General features: G+C 36.5%; 3 protein-coding genes and 1 long non-coding RNA gene across 4 annotated transcripts; all 4 read left to right on the top strand.

Moving 5' to 3' along the window:
- The first annotated feature begins 1438 nt into the window (after positions 1–1438).
- Positions 1439–3425, top strand: LOC122148617. The gene is made up of 3 exons (XR_006162515.1): positions 1439–1528; positions 2540–2655; positions 2747–3425. It is a non-coding gene; the product is annotated as an uncharacterized LOC122148617 (long non-coding RNA).
- Positions 3426–3438: 13 nt separating this feature from the next.
- Positions 3439–5356, top strand: LOC109102763 (PX domain-containing protein 1-like). Its single transcript, XM_019116128.2, has 5 exons — positions 3439–4185; positions 4278–4378; positions 4478–4589; positions 4677–4776; positions 4915–5356. Exons 1-5 carry the CDS (start codon positions 3936–3938, stop codon positions 5126–5128), a joined length of 777 nt encoding a protein of 258 aa, XP_018971673.1. The 5' UTR covers positions 3439–3935; the 3' UTR covers positions 5129–5356.
- A 587-nt stretch (positions 5357–5943) lies between these two features.
- On the top strand, positions 5944–9436 carry opn4.1 (opsin 4.1). The gene has a single exon (XM_019112855.2). The coding sequence runs from the start codon at positions 7734–7736 to the stop codon at positions 9246–9248; it is 1515 nt and encodes a 504-aa protein (XP_018968400.1). The 5' UTR covers positions 5944–7733; the 3' UTR covers positions 9249–9436.
- A 739-nt stretch (positions 9437–10175) lies between these two features.
- Positions 10176–12980, top strand: tmem53 (transmembrane protein 53). The gene is made up of 3 exons (XM_019116146.2): positions 10176–10398; positions 10623–10726; positions 11922–12980. The coding sequence occupies exons 1-3, from the start codon at positions 10344–10346 to the stop codon at positions 12618–12620; spliced, it is 858 nt and encodes a 285-aa protein (XP_018971691.1). The 5' UTR covers positions 10176–10343; the 3' UTR covers positions 12621–12980.
- Positions 12981–21639: the final 8659 nt, after the last annotated feature.

The following is a 21639-nucleotide window of genomic DNA, read 5'->3' on the forward strand; positions in this document are numbered from 1 at the left end:
TGAAAGAAGGGGTCTTAAAAATTACGTGGCTACGAACAGTCATCATAAATTTATTGTTCCCTATTTTTGCCCACACACTTAGTTTAAACAAGTCAAAAATTGTGTTTGTTCATGAGAATAGTGCATGAGAATAGTGTTTAGGTTTGTCAATACAGAGAAAATGTAGCAAATGGCACATTTTATGCTGTATCTGTGTATGGTAATTACGCAGTGGTCCCTAAATCGCTCGTTTACGTCTACAAGCTTAGTAATTTAAAGATACAACGCCGTTTGATGAAGGTACACACACACACACACACACACACACACACACACACACACACACACACACACACACACACACACACACACACACACACACACACACAATTAAATAAATAGATATAATATATCTGGCCATTCCTTTGAACAGTGGAACTGGTACAGAAATCCAAGATGAAGTGATGGCCCAGTTGGCTCGTCTAATGACTCTTGGGTTATGCAGAATTTCAAGCACTAAGTGTCAACCTAAGTCTGCATCTTCACCAAAAAGCTTGTCCCATCCATAAGGTGAGCAGGATGCTGGAGATACCAACATGGATGCTGAAATGCAGAAGCCATCTGAGGAGGATGGTGGATTGGCCTGCACCGTCTGTCAGACAGTTGTTTCCAGTCGTAGCATGCTAGAGGTGCACCTGAAATGCCATTGTGGAGACCAAGCCTTTAGGTGCCCTCGCTGTGGTTAGGAATCAGAAGACTGGGCTGATATGGAGCAACACTGGAAAGGACATGGAAAAAGAAAAGGCTCAAAGAGGCATAAATGTAGCATTTGGGTATCCCCGGGAAGCTTAGGAGAGCTGACTCTCGTGATGCACATAAAGAGAAAGGCATAATCAGCGGCATCACTGTCAGTCTGAGTTTGGGGGTCTGGTGCAGTGTTCTCTGTACCTGGAGTGGTGTCACTCAGACAAGGAGTGGGAGATACACCAACAATGTTATTTTCAAGGAGGATTTAAATGTTCACGTTCAAATGATTTCAAAGGTACACATCATTTTTTTACTTATTAAACTGAATTTACTTTGTTGTGATTGGAAGTTTTGTTGTGACAAGCTGTTGGTTTGAATGTACACCTTGAAAGGTTGATACTTGTAAAAGGCTTGTAGGTTTTGAAATAGTAGGTATTGTGTTAATATATTTGTATGGACAGATTAAAAATGTCATTGCTGAATTGACAGTATAGATATGTCCAGTTAAGTGTTCCACAGCATAGTCACTATACAAGTTTATAGCAGTGCTGTTGTTTTTAATGTGTTTTTAATATTTGTCTAGACCCAAAAGTTGTTAGTTTTTTTTAATTCAAGATTTGATAAGTAGCAAACTAGCTGTTTAACATTATAAATATTTCATAGCATCTTTTTACCTCTATTTTTACAGTTATTTATTTTATATTTCTCTTTTAGAGAAGTCATGGAAGAAGACCCTGAAGCATATTCATACACCACACAAACTGCTTGATACAAGTCAAAAGAAACAGGTTGCTTACAATAGGTAAGTATTAAATGTTTTTAATTTGTTTTAATTATATATTTATATTTTTTTTTTTTTTTTTTTTATATTTTTTAAAGCATTGGTTTTCAACTGGGGGAGGGGGATCTCACTAGGGAGAAATATCATTTACAGAAACTATGAGTGTGTCCACAGTTTAAAAATATATTTAAATATTGTTGGAGTCAAAAAAGCCACTGCCTTAAAGAGAATATGGTGAAATTGACTCTGTTACTCTGCACAAAATCCACTGTTGAATGACGACTTATCTGTCTGCACTCAGAGAAAACCAGCAACTTGACACATCCGCCAAGTACCCAGAAAATCATTTGTAACATAATAAATGTCATTACTGTCACTTTTGACCAGTTGTCGTTACAGAATTTTTTAACTAATGTCCTTGCTGAATAAAAGTATTAATTTCTCTAGAGAAAATTCGTACTTATGCCAAACTTTTGAACTGTAGTGTATAATATGTGGAAATGCGCGTTACATATGGGCATTCAACAAGGAGATGTAACTTTCCCTTTGAAACTTTTCCCCCACTATAATTTATCTTTGCGCTCGATTTCTCAAAAAGCCTCGCTCACATACAGCACCTCCGTGTCCCCACTGCGCTTACAAAGCCTCGCTCATACAGCACCTCCGTGTCCACACTAGTTACAAACACATTGCAGAGATCTTCTTTTAATATCAAACATTCTTTTTTATGTATACTGCACGTATTTGATGCAGGGGCAATAGATCATTGTTTTGGAATTATAGTGACACATCTTGTCCACCACCTTTATTAGCCCTGGTCACTAAACAGAAATTATGATCAGAGCCGAGGCCAATAAATGACTTTCCCATGGTACTTTAATTAGGAATGTAGACGGCTCATGGTGACATGCAGAGATTTGGAGCTTAGTGGAAGTCCTTTCAAAAGACTGGTTCTCATGGAAAGGTTGCCATGACATTGCACTGACTGAGTGAGTGTGAGAATTCCAGTGATGTTTTTCGTCTTGCTTTAAGTGAGAAGCCATACAAGTGTTCGCAGCGCTCCTGCTTCTGTTGACAGAAGCTCTCTGTGCTGACACTAAAGGACACATACACACAAGAAAAGACTTACAGTACTGTCCTTACAGCAGGTACTTGCATTCGTCTGTCATAAAGTTGACAGGCTACACTTGTTTCATACTACATCTGTAACTAACAATGAGGCTCTGCATTTCACTTCAGCACCCAGAAGAAGAGCTTAGACCTCCATTCACGGCGTCATCACACTGGAGAGTCGTTCCCTTGTCACCTGTGCCAGTATTCCACACCAGACCGCCAGCTGCTGGTGCGACACAAGAGGAAACATCACAGTGATGAACAAACTGCAGCACTGGGGTAGAAGAACAGCTCTGGTTCTGGCTTCCAAGCAGCACCTTCTCAAAGAGCACGGACATCCGAATGATATTTATGATTTCTAATAAAATTTTTAGTTAATTATCACACTTCTTGTAATAATTCAGTAAATTCAAAGTAATTCAGTAAATTCAATGTGCCATTGCTTTTGAAATATTATGTCATGGTTTTAAATAAGATTAGATCACCCCAGCATTGACACAATAACTCAAATCACGGTTTAATAAGTTCGGTGGAATGTAGGTGAATGTTATTTGCTCCATTTTAGTGGGTGGTTAATTATAGCTTTAAAATAGTAAGCGATTAAAGGATTTACCCATGATGCAGCAAGCGTAATACTGACTTTAAAACTACAAGCAAATCCCTCTTCCAATCCGGATTATTTTACCTGTTGCTCAGCGCACGAGCAGCCAAATTCATATTAACAGGTGACTAGAAGCTTTATTTAGTAATTTTGGTTTCGTTACTTATATTAAGGAAATCGCTGATTTATAACAACATCTTTTGAATCGGCGTCTCACATTATTCTCAATGAAACACAGCGATTTGCCTTTTTACCTCGAGCTCAACTGTATGCAAACGAGCAGCGGCATCATACAGCGACAACCAATGAGATTTCAGCTAGTGACCTGCCGCCTCATACGATTGGATACTACGAAAGAATAGGAACGCCCACTAGTATCCAACATGAATAACAGACTAGAAGACCTCCATCGATTTGATCAGTGTGTGAACGCGCCCACTTGAGAAATTCCTCATTTTGGTAACAGTTCAGAGGGAGCTCATTGTCTGAAGGCGAAGTGAAAAACGGAAGCGTTTTAAGTTTGTTCAGCTTGTGTCAGAAGATTTGCGAACTTGTATCAGATAACAGGACAACGATTTGCCTTCTAATTTTGATGGATGATTCGCCGTTTTATAATTTTTTTTTAAATACATTTCTTATTTCGTGTTATTCAATTTAGTTCAAAATATAATTAATTTTAATGACTATTTAATGTGTTTATGATACGACTCAGTAATGGGAGGTGTTTATATGGAGACCCTTTCTCAGCTGATCGTGAATGACTGTTGGGTCGTTGGGCTCCAGCGCATCGCTGTTGGTGATGCTGGAGAAGAAGAAGAGTTTTTCGAGATTAGGACTGAATGGTCTGAAAAAAGCATAACATATCTGCGAAGGAGATATCACGATCTAGTGAAACTTGTTAGGAATTTAAGTATATTATTTACAGACGACAGAGAACGTTTGTCTCAGTCAGTGATGTTTGAGGGTATGACATTTATGTACATTAGTGATATTTGAAATAAGTTGTAATTTAACTGTTAAGAGACTTAATTATTCTGTGTATGTATGTTTTATCAGCACTACAGAGGATAAAGGAAGCGGAGCAAAACAATAACGTTCAAACCAGGTTGGATGCAGTGGAAAAACTTTTGAGAAGTATAATCAAAATGCCACAAAAGGTGCTTCTTTAGATTAGCCTGTCAGTTCCTTATTTCAATAATAAATGTATTGATACCCTATAGTATGTACAATAATCATGCAAGTAATTTATTTTCCAGTTCTCTCACTCTGAGGCTGTTCTTAAATTTTTCAAGTCTTCTTCTTTTGACTACACCTTGAAAACCATGTATGAACCAATCCAGCCTCTCCAGAGTCCTGTCACTGTAGCTGGTGTGTGTTTATGAGTTCTCCTGTTTTATTGATCTTGAACTGATTCTTAAACTAGTTTTTAAACTTATATGTGATGCTTTTCTACAGAGGTCAGAAGGGCCAATGGGTTTTGTTTGGCCAATACAGAAACTGTACTTTTTGATGCGTATTTACAAGCACATGGAGAAGAACCATCTTTAAAGTATAGGTAAAAATCTGACAAATTAACATCATATTAGTTACTCTTCTATATCTTCTGTTCTATATATTGCTCAAGCAAATTTGACATATTTGGAATCAACATGTATGGATTCAAAATACATGTGTATTATTTCATCACATCCAGCTCTGAGAATGAGTCCCAGATGTGGACCGGAACGGGAATTCAAAATGGGATCAGATGCGTCAAGGAAACTGCGCACAGACCTGGCAAGGGCTTCATGACTGCTGGTACCCCTGAAAGTAAAGCTATAGACTATCAACCTAAAAAATCACAGATAAACACTAGCAACATGACCTACCTCCACCTTCAACCCTGTGAGACAGACATCCTTGAATGACATAATGCACTTGACAATGTAATTATAGGTTTAGGGTTCAAGTCCACAGAAATGTTATTTTTTAAAGTTTAGTCTGTAAGATTCTTTTTAAAATATAATTATAGATTTCTAAAAGATTTGTAAAGACTTATAAAAATGGATGTGATTTTTTTAAAGTTAAAGGGATACTCCACCCCAGAATGAAAATTTTGTCATTAATCACTTACCCCCATGTTGTTCCAAACCCGTAAAAGCTCAGTTCATCTTCGGAACACAGTTTAAGATATTTTGGATGAAAACCGGGAGGGCTGTGACTGTTCCATAGACTGCCAAGTAAATAAGTGTCAAGGTCCACAAAAGGTATGAAAGTCGTCGTCAGAATACTCCATCTGCCATCAGACGTGCAATCTGGGTTATATGGAGCGACGGGAACAGTTTTTGTAAGTTCATCCGTGCCACAAGGATGCGCTGTTCTCTTTCAAATCAAAGCTAAATACACGTTGAAACAGCACATCCTTGTGGCGCGGATGATACAGAAGAGCATATGCAGCATACAGTGATATGAAGAGACACAGAGGAGACTGTTGACAAATAAATTATTGAATAAAGTCATTATTTTTGTTTTCTTCGCTTACAAAAAGTGTTCCCGTGGCTTCATATAACCCAGATCGCACGTCTGATGGCAGATGGAGTATTCTGATGACGACTTTCATACCTTTTATGGACCTTGACACTGTTATTTAGGCCTCCTGGTTTTCATCCAAAATATCTTAAATTGTGTTCCGAAGACGAACAGAGCTTTTACGGGTTTGGAACGACATGGGGGTAAGTGATTAACGACAAAATTTTAATTTTGGGTTGGACTATCCCTTTAAGATTAACTGTAATATTAATAAAAAAAAGTTAACCACCTCTGATTAAGTTTTTATTATTATTTTAGCTAAGTTCTTTGGTTTATTTGCTGGCGTTTACAAATCATATAAAATGTTTAGTTGACAAGTGATATCTTGAGGTCAGTTATTGTGAATGAAGTCAACCAGTTATGGAAACTTTCCTACAAGGAATGTTTTACACTATATGGCCAGAAATATGTTAACACCTAAACAGCATATCATATTATGGTTGTTGAGCATTAAATATCAAAACCTTTGGTATTAATGGTTTCCACTCTTCTTGTAAGTCCTCAAACATGTCTATAGGAACATGCTGCCAATTAGACATGTGTCAGTGAGGTCAGACACTGATGTAGGATGATGGAGCCTATAGCTCGCAATCAGCATTTCTGTTTATTCCACAGGTGTTCAATGGGGTTCAGGTCTGGGCTTTTGTGTAGGCTTGTCAAGTTCTTCCTCAGTAAATCATTAATTTTTGGGCATTGCTTTGTGCACAAAGGGGGCATTGTCATGCTGTAGGAGAAAAAAGCCCTTTCCAAATGGTCTCAAATTTGGAAGCACACTATTCTAAAGAATGTCATTGTAAGTAGTATTTGTAAGAGTATTTTTGAGATTTTTCCACCCTGGAATTAAAGGGCCTTGCCAAATAGTTTGCTCATTAATTAGAAATTACATGTTCACATACTTTTTGCCACTCACTAAACTCAAGGTCAAAATAAAACTAAATTCAGTTTTAAGAATAACTGCTGAGATACATACATCTGTTTTTTTTTTTTTTTTTTTTTTTTACTTAAGTGGGTCAAGTCTCTATCGTGAAAAGGATTGAAGGCTGTAGGCTGATCATTATTTAACTGGAACAGGAAGAATCATTTCAGTCCATGTTCGGGTCAGTGAGCTGTTCCCATGATGAGGGATGTTAATCAGTCCTTATTGGAACAGTCATTGTGCTCCACTTTCACATTGCACAAATTGATTTGGCTCACTGCATCCACTCAAACAATCCATACACCCTTATTTTGGGTCAAAAAGTGCTTTTTTCCATCAACATCTGCCCTAAATTACTTCTCTAAACAATAAACAGTGGAAACACTTTTGTAGTTAATGACTAAAAATCGAAACAGCTTTTCATGGTCTACATTTCCTCCTGGTGACCTCTTTACCTCTCACAGTGTTATCCAACTCACTGCCAACATTTCAAATGAAACATTCAAACTTGAAATAATGTAATGACAATAAGGCCATTATGTGGAAGGGGATGTCTATCTCTATGTCAGTGCCATTTATTATCAATATTATACATAATTATAGCTCATAGCCACAGAGTAAAGTTTGCCAACACTATACAAATATATCTATTTATTTTTTCTTATAAAATAAAGACTAAAGCACCATCATCCAGAAATAGCAACAGGTTCAGTATGATTTTAACAAGATCCAAATATTTATTGTGTTTTTCTTTTTTTACTGTAACCGTAGGCCAAGTGATAATTTTTGTCCATTACGACAGGCCAAGCCCCAATCCACTTAATGATCAATAATAACTTGGTGGTGCATTGATTAGTATATAAAAAGCTAATGTAGGGAGCCACTATTTACAGATTTGACACAGAGAGGAGAACAGCACTGTTTATTATTTAACAAGAGAATTTAACTGCTCTTTTCGCTTCTCTAAACAAAATTACCATCAGTTGTGATTACAATTAATTTACCACTGAGACATCAAACCATACATCATGAGCCATCACTCCTCATGGAGAGGGCATCATTGTGGCCCTGGAGACATCAACTGCACTACAGGCTTTAAGGAGTCATTGGGCAGCAGGAGCTACAAGTTGCTCCATGTGCCTTTCCACGGGCCGACCCACAGCCACCACCATGAGCCTCCACACCCGTTCCCCACTGTGGATGTTCCTGATCATGCTCACTACATCATTGGTTCTGTCATCTTAATAGTCGGCATTACTGGAGTGATTGGAAATGCGCTGGTGATCTACGTGTTCTGCCGGAGCCGTACTCTTCGCACCGCAGGGAACATGTTTGTGGTGAACCTGGCTGTTGCTGATTTCTTCATGTCCCTCACCCAGTCGCCCGTGTTCTTCGCAGCCAGCCTGCACAGGCGCTGGGTGTTTGGCGAGCGCTCTTGTGAGCTCTATGCTTTTTGTGGGGCTCTCTTTGGGATCTGTTCCATGATGACTTTGACCGCCATCGCTTGTGATCGCTGCCTCGCCATAACTCAGCCTCTCACCCTCGTAGGCAGAGTTAGCCGACGCAAAGCAGGCGTGGTGTTGGCCGTCGTGTGGCTCTACTCCCTGGGCTGGAGCCTTCCACCATTCTTTGGCTGGAGTGCTTATGTTCCAGAGGGTCTTCAGACTTCCTGTTCTTGGGACTATATGACCTTCACTTCATCAGTGCGTGCATACACCATCCTCCTCTTCATTTTTGTGTTCTTCATCCCACTAGGGATTATTGCCAGCTGTTACTTTGGGATTTTCCAAGCTATCCGAGCTGCGGGGAAGGAAATACGAGAGTTGGACTGTGGGGAAACGCACAAGGTGTATGAACGCATGCAGAACGAGTGGAAGATGGCGAAAGTTGCCCTCCTGGTCATTTTGCTTTTTGTAATATCGTGGTCGCCCTACTCTGTGGTGGCCCTCACCGCCACAGCTGGCTATTCCCATCTCCTGACTCCCTACATGAATTCAGTACCCGCTGTGATCGCCAAGGCCTCAGCCATCCATAATCCCATCATCTACGCAATTACGCATCCAAAGTATCGGGCGGCTATTGCCCGTTACATTCCGGTACTCCGCCTCATCTTGCGTGTCAAAGAGAAAGATCTTCGTTCCTCTTTTAGTTCTAGCAGTGTCAGTTCCCGTCGTCCAACCCTCACCAGCCAGTGCTCTCTGGGGGTTAGCATTGGCAATGCTGCGCGAGCTAATGGCCGCTGGGGGAAGACGCGCTTGTCTTCTGCTTCAGATAGTGATTCTTGTTGGACTGAGAGTGAGGCTGATGGTTCCAGTGTCAATTCCCTGACCTTTGGCCATTGTGTGTCCATGGAGATCTCTACAGATACTGTCATTCTCTCACCAGGGTCAAGTATGAACAGCTCCAGTGGGCAGAAGCCAGAGAAGACACATAAAGTTGTAAGCGTACCAGTGCCATCTGTTACATTTGAAATAGATGCAGCTGACGGCGAGTCTCTGTCTGATGGGAAAGCTTTGCTCCTCGGGGGGGAAGTAAGGGAATGATGCAGCGTTTCAGAATAACTTTGGTTGTAGTAAGTTGAGTAGTTGCTTTGACCTATTCTTATTTTGTAATAAATACTTATTTATATGTCATTCTTTACTCTGCAAGCCTCTGTCTTGTTAGTTTTGTGAACTTTGTTTTTAACTGTTTTCAGGTTTGTGTGAATTTATTTAATTTCAAATGCATTTATTTATTTAAATGATTTCCTTCAGAAAATGTAAGCATTTGTTCATTTTTTTCTTTTAATTAAAACCTAAATAATAACCATCTAGTTTTTTTCTTCTGGTTTAGTCTGAGTATATACTGGTGTGGCATATACAAATATCTTAAGTAGTCCTGTTTATTTCTAACATTCATTGTATTTCTAATTATTGTCTAAGTGTCGCAATAAAACAAATCCAGAAAAATGTCATGTTTTTTTGTTGTTTTATACCTGGGGTCCAAAATGTTAACAGTTCTCATACAGGCATTAAAGGTTATGCACCAAAAGTTTTAACCTCACATTTAAAGTGAATATGAGGTCACATTTAGTTTTGAAAGGAAAAAAAAGTAAATTGTAAAAAAGTAAATTGGGATTGTCTTTGATTTATAAATGTTTGAAAATTGTTTAGCACTGGAAATACATAAATTTTGTCTCAAATACACAACTTGGACTACATTAAATTCTTATTCTCTTTCTTTGTACATATTCGTACAGTGGCTCTAAAATATTTAACAATTAAAATACTTAAAATGTATGAATTTCATTGTAGTAGATTGTCAGAACTTGCACTTTATATTTAACAATGAGAAGTCGTCATTTTTTATTTTAAACAGCATAAATATAGTTGAATCTTTTAATTTTAATGAATAATTATTAATCTTTTAGTAAAAAGTGTTGTTTTTTGTTTAAAAGTACTTTTATTTTGAATTTGTCTGTTACTTGAATCGTGACCCGGATGTTGTATGAAACAATGGCATGCTGATGTTGCCTGCTTCACTCGTGTATCGCCCCTGTCCGTGACTGTCCTCTCAGCATCACAAGAACGCTGTAACGCGACACTCGTTTGAAGTGAATTATTAATGGCAGACAGACGATTGGTGAACTAACCGTCAATATGGGGGATGATGGTATAGACTTCAACATAGTTTTTCCAGAGGCACTGATCTCAGGTAAGGTCTGATCTGAGGCTGACAGCAGCTCTGAGTTGCCCTGTTGCCCAGTTCCCTGCGCATTTGCTCAGTAGCTATATTTAGAGCAAATGAATGGAAGCCTGGAAGCTGTGTTTAAACCTTAATTTAGAGATGTTAAATGGGAATAGGCCACTCATTTCACATGCTGTAAGTGCGTATCGTTGGATCCGTGTTGTCTGGACACATTATTCATGTCTTGACAGAGAAGCACTGGCGCGGATCAAAGGAGCCAGTCGTGATTCTGCTGGGCTGGGCGGGCAGCAGAGACAAACATCTCGCCAAATACAGCTCTATTTATAATCAACAGGTGAGACATTTTCCTATGCCTTGAAAACATACACATATTGTTGTTTCTTCAATTATGGTCATGTGGATTTTTAGAAAACCTTAAGCGCATTTATCACACTCTCACTAATATGTTTAATTTTTCTATAAATATGCACCACAGAGGAATTCTGTCATTTTTTTTAAAGTTTCCATTACAGTCTACAGTGTGTAGTCACAACAATAATATTTAAATAATATTTAATGTATACAACATATCAACAAAGAAGTATTTTCACAACTACATTGGAAATTATGCACTATATATATAATTATTTTTATATAAAAATTTTATGTTATTCAAACATCATATGAGCTTTATAACTTTAATAACTTTTAAGAAAACTTTATTAGAAGCAGAATTGTGGGATAGTCTGAATTTGGTGTTTACATTTTTTTTTACACAGTTTCCATTACAGTGTGCTTTTCACAACATCACATTAAATCATGCATAATATTTCATGTATATATCATATATATCATATTTTTATTTATGTAATTCAAACATCATATGTCTCATGTTTCATATTGAGCATTATAACTTTAATAACTTCTTAGAAAGTTTTTGGTAAATTGTAATTTATGTTTCACTCTTGGATCAACATAGGTGTAGTATTAATTTTAATAATATTTAGTAATATTATAACTATAAAAAGTTTTAATAATCATTCTAATTCTATGAGAATATGTCCACATCACAGCTATAATGATAACAACACAGATTAACAATATCATTGAAATCACTTTTAGACAATTTTTAATTTAATTTTTTTTTTTTTTTTTACAATTTTTATTTTTTCCCCCAGCTGATGAACAGTAAAAGCATTGACAGACAATCAGAATCCACCCGAGTTGAAAGATTTTGAGCATTTAAAGCAGCAGATGACATAACTGCAGTGCACGCTTATAATGAACAGAACTTTATCATCTGTTAATGTGGACTCATATAGTTAATGTTTTACTTATCACTATGGTTTGCATTCTTTGTGTAAACAGGCCTTAAGACAATAAAATCTGCACATAAAAAACAAGTTTTAATGTGACCTTAATCAAACAAAACAAAACAAAATATGAAATCTGATTATTTTAATAAAAGTCAGTCCACTGGGACATAAAGGTGGACCATAGTTACACCCATACTGTATATAGTGTACTGACAGCTTCTCTCTTCTTGGTAGGGATGTGTGACTGTACGCTACACAGCTCCTTTGAAGACAGTTTTTATTTCAGAATCACTGGGCTACAAGGAACTAAGAAGCACTGCGCAAAAATTACTTGAACTTCTGTTTGACTACGAGGTGGAGAACAACCCAGTTTTCTTCCACGTTTTCAGCAATGGGGGCTTCATGCTTTACCGCTACATGGTTGAGTTATTGCACAGTCACAAGCAGTTCAATACTCTGTGTGTGGTGGGCACGGTTGTGGACAGTGCCCCTGGCAGTCAAAACGTTATAGGGGCCCTAAGGGCGCTCAAAACTACCTTAGGGCCCAAAGTCAATGTGCTACTGCAGTACTTCCTCCTGGCACTGTTTGCTGTAGCCGTATTCCTTCTCAGAATTGTTTTGTATCCTGTGACCAAGTACTTTCACAAGAACCACTACGATGCCATGATGGAGTACCCGGCGCCTTGGCCTCAGATGTACCTCTATTCCAGAGCAGACAGGGTGATCAGGTACAGGGATGTGGAGAAGATGGTTAAAGTGTTGCGGGAGAAAGGGCTGACAGTTGAAAGTTTCGATTTCATCACCCCAGCCCATGTGAGTCTGTACAGAGACTGTCCAGAGGACTATTCCAGCAGGTGCAGGAAGTTTCTGACCCGCTGCATGAGTTCTTCAGAGGAGACCATGACGAAAAAGCGTCTCCAAGTGCAACACTGATTAGACAATGCTTGATCAGCTTGTTAATATACACTCACATTGTAAATTTATATGTGCACTACCATCCTATTTGTGAAATAAAAGGACTACTGTTTAATAAATTAAACAAATTGTTCCTAAGCTCAACATTAAATTTTAACAGGATTAAATTTGTACCCTAATCTCTAATGTATTTGTTTTATGCTGTGAATTAAATTGTAATTTAGGGGGTTATTGATTTATTACAATGATTGAGATTTTTAGACATTGTGAATGAGTATCTTTGTGTATTTAGACATTGTAAATGAATAAATTAATGTATTTGGCTAATGTGCCTTTCTTAAATAAAAGCTTCTGTTGACTAAACTTGATTAAATTCAACCTCTGCAAAGTGAGGTCAGTACTGCCAGTAAGCTGGTCGGTTGCTTGAACTTCCGGAGTCTTACAAGTTAGTCATAAATTTTTTTTCTTCAAGATAGGTCAAAACATCGGTTACATAATAAGTAGTTATGTAAAACCTTAGAATTGTCCAATCTGAATCTGAAAAGTAACCAGTAGTTCTTAAGTCTGTCTCTTATTAAAGTGCAGCTGACCCAAGAAGATAGAACTGTAAAAACAATGGCATTTTCCACGTTTGTGGTGGGGACAACAAAACTTTTTGAAAATTGCAATTGCAAAGTGATTAACTGTTTTGAAATGCTTGAAACTAATAATTCATATTGAACCTATTCATTCATTGATTCAGACGGTTTTGAATCAAGATGGTTTTCATAAAAAAAAAATATATATAATCCTTATCTAATAATCAAAAATGACTGGATGGATCTTGAACATTTATTGTTCAACCCTAAAGCAGGTACTGTTCTGTCAGACTGGTCACTCAGTACAGCAACAAACAAATCCATTTATTAACAATGCTTCTTTGTATGCATATTGTAACTTTGCCCAGTATTTACAACACAAAACCTTGTGTGTTACTTGTGCTCAGCTGCCACTGTAGCTATCATCGTTTACAGAGTTCATCCTACATCCTACATATATAACGGCATTATAGAAGATCTTCAACAGCAGTGCAGTACCTTCACTATCCTCATATTTGTCATAGAGAGATATTTCACTTCCAGGCAGGTAAAATTGGCCTTTGTCAGTCTTTGACAGTCAGCCAGTTTGTGATCAGAAGGGCTTTAAATTGGTCAGGCAGAGGTTCTCATGGCATGTCTCCGACTGACACGTCTGACATTTCAGAGCGAGTCACTGGCATTTGTCTCTGAAAAAGCCATCTGTGGCACTTCATATATCATTTCGAGCCACTGATAGGGAAGAGAGAAAAAGAGGAATTTATTTATCTGTTTAGACAGATGAACATCGCTTATTGGAGTGCATCATGAATGGACAGCTTTGTTTCTGTCTGGTTAAGATGCTTGCACTGCTTATGTGTTGTCTTGAAAAAAGTGTTTCAGGACTGACTTTAAATTAAATTGTTATGTGATAGAACTATTAGTTGTATTATAAAATATATAAACCACACAAACACATTAAATAACATACACACAATGTCCCCACAAGGTAAAACCTGAAATTTTTGACATTGTGGGGACTAGCCTATGGTCCCCATGAGAGAAAAAATATGAAAAATACTAAATGACTTTTATCTGAAAGTGTAACGATGCAAACAAGTTTTCTGTCAGGGGATATGTATAAAAACAATAGATGTCTGCGGAAAGCCCCCACAGTTCAAAGAAATCTAATGTGTGTGTGTGTGTGTGTGTGTGTGTGTTTTCAGATTCCCGTAAGTTCATTGTCATTACCACAATAAATAAAATGATGAAACACAATAAAAAATTAAAACAAATCCAAAAAATAAGATTTGTAAGATTTCTTCTTTTGTTTCTTCACACTTTTGTTTTGCTGTGAGCCACTGTTTGCTAAAGTCATGTGGTAACTGTTTTGTCTGGATGTGCTGTAGCACATTAGTTTCAGTAGAGGGCAGCATTTCTCCATGATTCACCTACTGTGTAAAGCACGTCTCTCGATCCCTTTGCCTTTGCGTTTTCTGTGTGAATCATGGAATCTTGTTCCACAGATCTAGCTATAACACCACTATTTACAAGGCTTAAGGTATACTTCCTACTATGTGAAACATGTATGTAGGAAACAATTAACCACAAGATTTAAACTCGGCTAATATTATTGATCACATCTGATATGCTGTTCAGATCAGGAGTAAAAACATTCATTCTGAGGTTAACAGGAGAAGATGACCTTTTGGCTTTCATAGAACTTTTATCATTGGATTTCTTTTAAGCAGCAGGCTTGTGTAATTGACAGCACACTGTATAATGACAACGCCTGGAAAAAGTCCTGAAATTGCCCTGAGAGTTAATGAAGTCGCACAGTGTGATGAGGGAAGATTGTGGTGGAAAGGGGTCAACAGGCCTCTTCAGCCCTCTCGTCCATGGAAAATGGCTGCTGTCAGCCGCTGAACATTATGGGAATCTGAATGCCCACACAGCACACTCACCCAGAGATTAATGATTTAAAATAGTGCCGTTTGGCCTCATTTGCACTGCAAGGGACAAGCAACAGTGAGAAAGTAAAGTAGGGCTCCTAAAATAGTTTTGTAATTAAATGTGTAGTTTTTATAATTTACATGAACTATTTTCTTCAGTTATATTTCTACATAATACACTGGCTACATTCAGAATGGAATACTAGCTTACAAATCACTGAATACTCAGTGTACACTGTATAATGCATACTATTTTTAAATAACAGAATAAAATGACATTATTTCAATATTTAATACGTCATTGTATGATCTAATCATTTTGTGTGTACGCAACTCCAAAAGTAGTAATTTTGTGATTTTATTCCAATTTTATGAAAACATATTATGTCTGATCAAATAATGAATAAAGAAAGATTAATAATATTCTTTCTGTTCAATCATTACACTAGCAATTGATGGTCAAGGTAAGTGCATTGCAGTGTGAGATACAGTACCACATACAATAAGTTCTGTTGTATGCTGCACATTTTGGGAAATGTAATAGGCCATTCATGTATTCAATACAGAAAATGTACATACAGTTCATACAGTATACACTGTATATACATACTTTGCAGGAATTTTAAGAGTACTATGGTAGTAAGCTATTCTGAACATCCATGACCTACCTGCTTGTGTCAGTGCTGTAGGCCTGGGTGTAATGGCCAACCCTGAAAAACAGATGGCAGTATCAGCCAATGCAGCAGTAATGCTAGAGTCTGAAAATGATGTCCATTAGCAAAACAGTAAAGCACAGAGAATTTTGTCTAACAAAACCCAGAATACACTTACCTTAACACACAAAGTGAAAGTCCTGTGGCTCGACTTTTACTTCTCTTACACTTATTCAAAGCAGTTACATGGTCAGAGATCTCTATTCAACTATTTGCAAAAAACATTTATTGAAAGCAGTTAGATGGTTAGAGGTATATATATATATATATATATATATATAAAACTGCCTCCTCATTTTAAAACACCACCGCACGCCACTGGCTCAGAATTATTATATATAATTATTAAACAGATCCATTTACATTGTTATCATATGTAGAGATTTTTTTTATTTTAGTAGTAGCACATTATTTTTTAGTAGTGGTACATTTGCTGGTGATGCTTTCGACCATATTAAACAAAAGATTTTAATTTATTTTTATATTACTTATTATTTTTTGAATCATAACCTGGAATTCAAAGATAACCTGAAGCATTGGCATTTACAGTCATGACCATCAAAGGCAGAGGGGGATGTCTGTAAATTTTCAAAATCTGTTTTGGGGATTTTGTGACTGTCACCCTCTTTTACTTTGAGTTTAATGTCAAATCGTACATCTGTTTTTACATGCATTGCCCTTTGGATAACTGAGATAGACTGCTTGTGAAGATATACTGCCATATACAATCGCCATGCACTCAGTTAGGTTCATGCTCCATTTCTGAAGAGCAATATCTGATATGATATTGTTGCCCTTATTCAAGGAGAAATGGGTAAATCTGTCATGACTGCAAGTTACTAGATAGCCCAGGAAGAAGTTTTAATATTTCAGAGGATTTAAATGATCAAAATACCTTACTGATGATCAGAAAATTGATAAGATGATACAAATAACACACACACACACACACACACACACACACACACACACACACACACACACATATATATATATATATCTGTGACGATGGTGGGGGACTGGATCTAAATGCAGACTAATTTTAATAAAAATAAATCCAAAAAATACAAGAAAACTGGACAAAAACTGAAAGCAAACAACAACCAGAACTACGAAAGAACACCAAGTAAGCACTAGTAAAGACAACCAAGACCTGACCTACCCGATAGAGCCAGCAGATTAACTTTTATATTTTCAGACTCTCAGCTTTGGTTCTTGTTTTGTCCTGTTTCTTGTATTTTTTGGGTTTATCTTTATTAAATTAATTTATGCTACAGTTGAATCCATTCTTCCCTTGTTTCTGAGTTTACTATCATCATAGACACTTCCCCAAAATGTAAATTCGGTCATCATTAACTCACTATTTAAAAAAAAAAAAAATGTTTTTCTTCTGTGGAACACAAAAGAAGATATTTTGAAAAATGATATGGTGAAATATTTTTGTCCATGAGGTCCAAATCAAAACAAACTCAAAATATATGAATAAATGATAACAGAATTAACATTTTTGGTTGAATAAATCTTCCATCTCATGAAACCTCTGCTGAGATGGTTTCGAATTGGAGATACTTCCAGTCCAGTCAATTCTAAAGCCTTGTTGCTCATGCCTGGGTTATGACCTATCCTTCCTGAAGTTGGATGTGTCAACAGTGTTGTATTTTATGCGGTGTCTCGGGTTTAGAGGTTAACCATAAGCCGATGTCTCTGTCTGCTCTTTCCTCTTCCATCCGCTGTATTTGTGTCATCTTTTGTTTTGCAGCTTTGGATGTCTGGTGTCAGGAAACAGACACATCACATCAGCCCATGTTTGTCCTTCCGTCTCCTTCACTTCCCCGCTTTTTTGGCACAGTGACCTGCGGCGCTTACAGTAAGCCCGCAGGGGCCATTCCGGCCCGCTGGCCTTTTCCTCCACATCTGTTTCAGAGGAGACATGTTGTGTTAGAGCTTCAAGTCCCTTCCACTAATGAGCAAAGCGTCCCACCGAAAAGAACATCGAACGTCTGCCCCCCTCCCACTCGAGATGAAAGCGCGAGAGAGACATGACCAAAGTCGTCTGCGCTTTGACAAACATAAAAAGCTTCCCTGGTGTGTAACTTGAGGAATTGAACATTTAGAGAAGAGAGAAGGGCTTCCAGTCGGACTAGGCTTACGACCGACCTCTCCAACCCCCTTGCAAGTTTCCACTTATGAGAATGAAGAGAAATGAAGAAGAAAGGGTGAAGGAAGAGAAAGGGGCCCTCAGCGTGCGAACAGCACCTCTTGCAGACATTGTTCAAAGTGACAGTGCTTCACAGAGCCCCTTCAAGAGAACATCTCCGGCTCTTCACAGCAATCGCATCTGACAAGCAGTGGGCTCCTGTTAAAAGCACTGTCGAATTAGATGTACAAAAAAAAAAAAAAACCTGTTCTACACAGAGGTGGACTTGATTCAAGAATGCATGTGTTTCAATGGCTCAGTTTGAAAGATTGAAAGTGTAAAAGTGTGACGACACTGGTCCCCAAGCAGGCGTGGGGTGTGTTTAATTTGACTGATATAGGGCGCTGCAGACGGAAGTATGTCTAATGAAGGGGAGAGATGTACTCTTGTGTGACAGCCCTCCAGAAGCAAGGGCTCACAAAAGCTCTAAAGAGGCACAGAAACAAAGCAGCTGCCTTTTGATTCTGACTTACAGCTGACACTTCAGCTTCTCTTGTTCTCTAAGGCAAAAGTCTCTTGTTATGTGTTCTGTGTTATTGGATTTTCAAGTATATAATACTCTGTTATAAGAGCAAAGAAACACAGAGTGGCCCTTAAAAATATTTGGACACTTTTGCCACATCTAAAAATATATGAATTTCCTATGCATTAGAGAACATAATTATGTCAAACCTGTTGACTTTTAATTATTATTATTTTTTTTATCAATATAGAGCATTAAATTGTAAACCTACAGATAGATTGTCTAAAATTCTAAAATTATGTCAAATACCTACCTACCTACCTATATATATATATATACTGTATACTTTGAATTAATTTTTTTATTTAATTGTGCTATATATTTACATTTAGGTAGTTTTGGATTTTATTATTCATTTTATGTTGTCCATAGGTAATGTATTCTTAATTTAATTCAGTTCAAATAAGCTTTATTGGCATGTGCAGTAGCAATGGACAAAATAATAATCATATAAAATAAAAATAAAATAAAATTAAATATCAATTAATACGTAAATACATACAAAACTAACAAAATTTAAAATTTTATTAGATTACACACAAAATACTTTTTACTCAAAATAATCAAGCAATGCAATCACAGCCTGCTGATTTAGATGTCAAGACTGAAGTGTTTAGAAATAAAAAACAAAAAAAGGTTTGCACTCTAAAAATGTCCTTTTTGAAATGTTTATTAAGTCTAAACAGGAAAAACAGACATTTCAATTAGCAGCCTTCTTCAGTGTCTTCAATAAAAATAATAAAATATAAAACTACCAAATATATATATATATATATATATATATATATATATATATATATATAGTTATATATATATATATATATATATATATATATATATATATATATATATATATATATATATATGTTTATATATATGTTTACATATTTTATATATTTATATATCCGTGTGTGTGTGTGTCCGGTCTTAACACTTTGTTCATGTGTGTATATATATATATATATATATATATATATATATATATATATATATATATATAATTTTTTAAATTAAAAAAGTGTTGTTGTTCTTGGATTTGCTTCAGACTAGGCTCTGCTCTCTTATCTGTGATAATGAGAGGATCTTCTGCATTGCATTAGTATGAGTCGGCATTCTGACATTATCCCAAATCTGGACTGAGCAGTGGTCTCTGTCTGCCCTCTGTGGTGTCAGGCAGCTAAGCCAAGAGAAAACCTTGACATTTTGTTCAAAGACTCAGCTGAACCATGGGTTACTCTGTTTTATTTTTCACCATGTTTTAATCTTTTAATTAGCATATTAACCTATTATTTTCAATAGCAGTGTGCACTGCATAGACAGTGGATAATGTTCTGAGGAATACCTGTATATCGGTTCTGAATTTTTTTTTTTCTTATTTTATTATTTTTCTTATTATTATATATATATATATATATATATATATATATATATATATATATATACACACATATATAAGAATACAAATTGCATACATTTATTTAATTGAGAAAGAATAATTTTAAAAAACTGTTTCCAATTTGTGAGTATGTGTGTTTTATTAAATGGGTTATATTTCTGCAAAAAACACCTCATGTAAATAACAGAGGCTCCTGGGGAGCAACAGCCCTAATAATCTTCTTTGTGTGCTTAAGAGGGTGGGACTGTGTTTAGCTTTGGTCCCATTAGTAAAAATCGTATGATTTATGCAGTTGCCTGCATACTAATATCTTTAAAATTTTGCCTGGGACAACGATTCATCTAAAAGAATGATGAGAGGAGGTTGCTCTCTATGCAAAACGCATTAAGGCTAAATGAGGAGTCTATTACTCAAATCTGTCTGATAATCTGTAAGACCTTGCCAACTAAGCAGATTTAGATGTGTTACCATGATGACGGGCCCCACCACTTCAGAACATCACACCAGCCTGATGTTTAAAAAGAACCCTCTACAGCTGCCATTTCCCTTGGACACACATCACTTATCTGCATATCTGTTATCGTACCAGAATTAATCTGCTCTTCCCCTCCCACACACCATGAGGGGCTGAACTTGTGAGAGAAACATTCAGGAGACTCATGACAATGGCTGTGTTTGTGTGGGAAAAGCCTGTTTATCACTGGGTTAATTAACACGCAGGGGTTTATTCCTCCAACACACACGTGACTAGCTGTGGTGCAGCAAAGATGATCATGTCTCCCTGCTGCTCTTTTGTCTCAGTCATATAAATGTAATTAACAACAATAAACCCTTGCTGTGTTTCCTGGTAATTATATATGTTGTGTATAATGGGTTCAAAAGTCCAAGACCACTAGTGGAAATGCTTATACTTTGCATCTGTTGAATTGAATCGATTTTTATTTTTTTGTTTTTTTTGTTGTTCTACTGATTATTTTATTATCAGCAAAAATTAATTAAGTTTTTTTTTTTTTAATGTACATGAATTTCAGAATGTCTTAGTATTTGTTTATATCTATTTTGTTTAGAATGAATTAAATTACAATAAAAATATTATATAAAAAATTCTGTAGGCCTACTAGTGGTCTCAGTAGTCTCAGAATTTTGGACCTCACTATACATAATGCTCATTTGATGTGCTTTTCTGGAAGATAACAGTGTAAATATTTGGTAAAATTATAAACATAATAATAATAATAAAAAAGCTAGTGCCTTTTTAGGAAGCTGCCTTGACTTACTAGGGCTTAAAGCGAATACCAAACTACTAAAAAACAAAATACAGCTTAAGTTTTCATTTTCATAAAAATTTGTATTGCAGAAGGAACATATGGGAGAAATGTTCTAAATGGAATTATTGAGCTGTAGAGTTTGGAGGAGAGTATGAGGTAATGATCGAAATCCTGGCATAAAATCCAAACTAATTAAACGCAACAAATCACCTCTTCATTATGATAATGACGTAAAATAGATCAGTTTGGCTCTTGTCCTGAGAGAAAGCAGTCTGTCCTGTGATATCAATATCATAGTATAAATTATTCTTATAAAACATTTATGCTCTTTGGTAGTCTAACAAACTTAGTAGCCTAAATGAGTAAGAGTAAGCTGAAGTGGTAGTAGAAAGTGTAAATATTGTATTGAGATGTGTATTCATTTTATTTATTTA

Source organism: Cyprinus carpio, chromosome A2 (genome assembly GCF_018340385.1).
Source record: "Cyprinus carpio isolate SPL01 chromosome A2, ASM1834038v1, whole genome shotgun sequence".
Taxonomy (NCBI): Eukaryota; Metazoa; Chordata; class Actinopteri; order Cypriniformes; family Cyprinidae; genus Cyprinus; species Cyprinus carpio.

What these genes read in the sequence shown, in the direction of transcription:
- LOC109102763 (XM_019116128.2), top strand. Translation starts at nt 3,936, where the DNA reads ATGGGAGGTGTTTATATGGAGACCCTTTCTCAGCTGATCGTGAATGAC. An exon ending in TAATCAAAATGCCACAAAAG is followed by an intron (nt 4,379 to 4,477) that starts GTGCTTCTTTAG and finishes TTTATTTTCCAG; the next exon opens with TTCTCTCACTCTGAGGCTGT. An exon ending in GAACCATCTTTAAAGTATAG is followed by an intron (nt 4,777 to 4,914) that starts GTAAAAATCTGA and finishes CATCACATCCAG; the next exon opens with CTCTGAGAATGAGTCCCAGA.
- opn4.1 (XM_019112855.2), top strand. Translation starts at nt 7,734, where the DNA reads ATGAGCCATCACTCCTCATGGAGAGGGCATCATTGTGGCCCTGGAGAC.
- tmem53 (XM_019116146.2), top strand. Translation starts at nt 10,344, where the DNA reads ATGGGGGATGATGGTATAGACTTCAACATAGTTTTTCCAGAGGCACTG. An exon ending in TCCAGAGGCACTGATCTCAG is followed by an intron (nt 10,399 to 10,622) that starts GTAAGGTCTGAT and finishes ATGTCTTGACAG; the next exon opens with AGAAGCACTGGCGCGGATCA. An exon ending in GCTCTATTTATAATCAACAG is followed by an intron (nt 10,727 to 11,921) that starts GTGAGACATTTT and finishes TCTTCTTGGTAG; the next exon opens with GGATGTGTGACTGTACGCTA.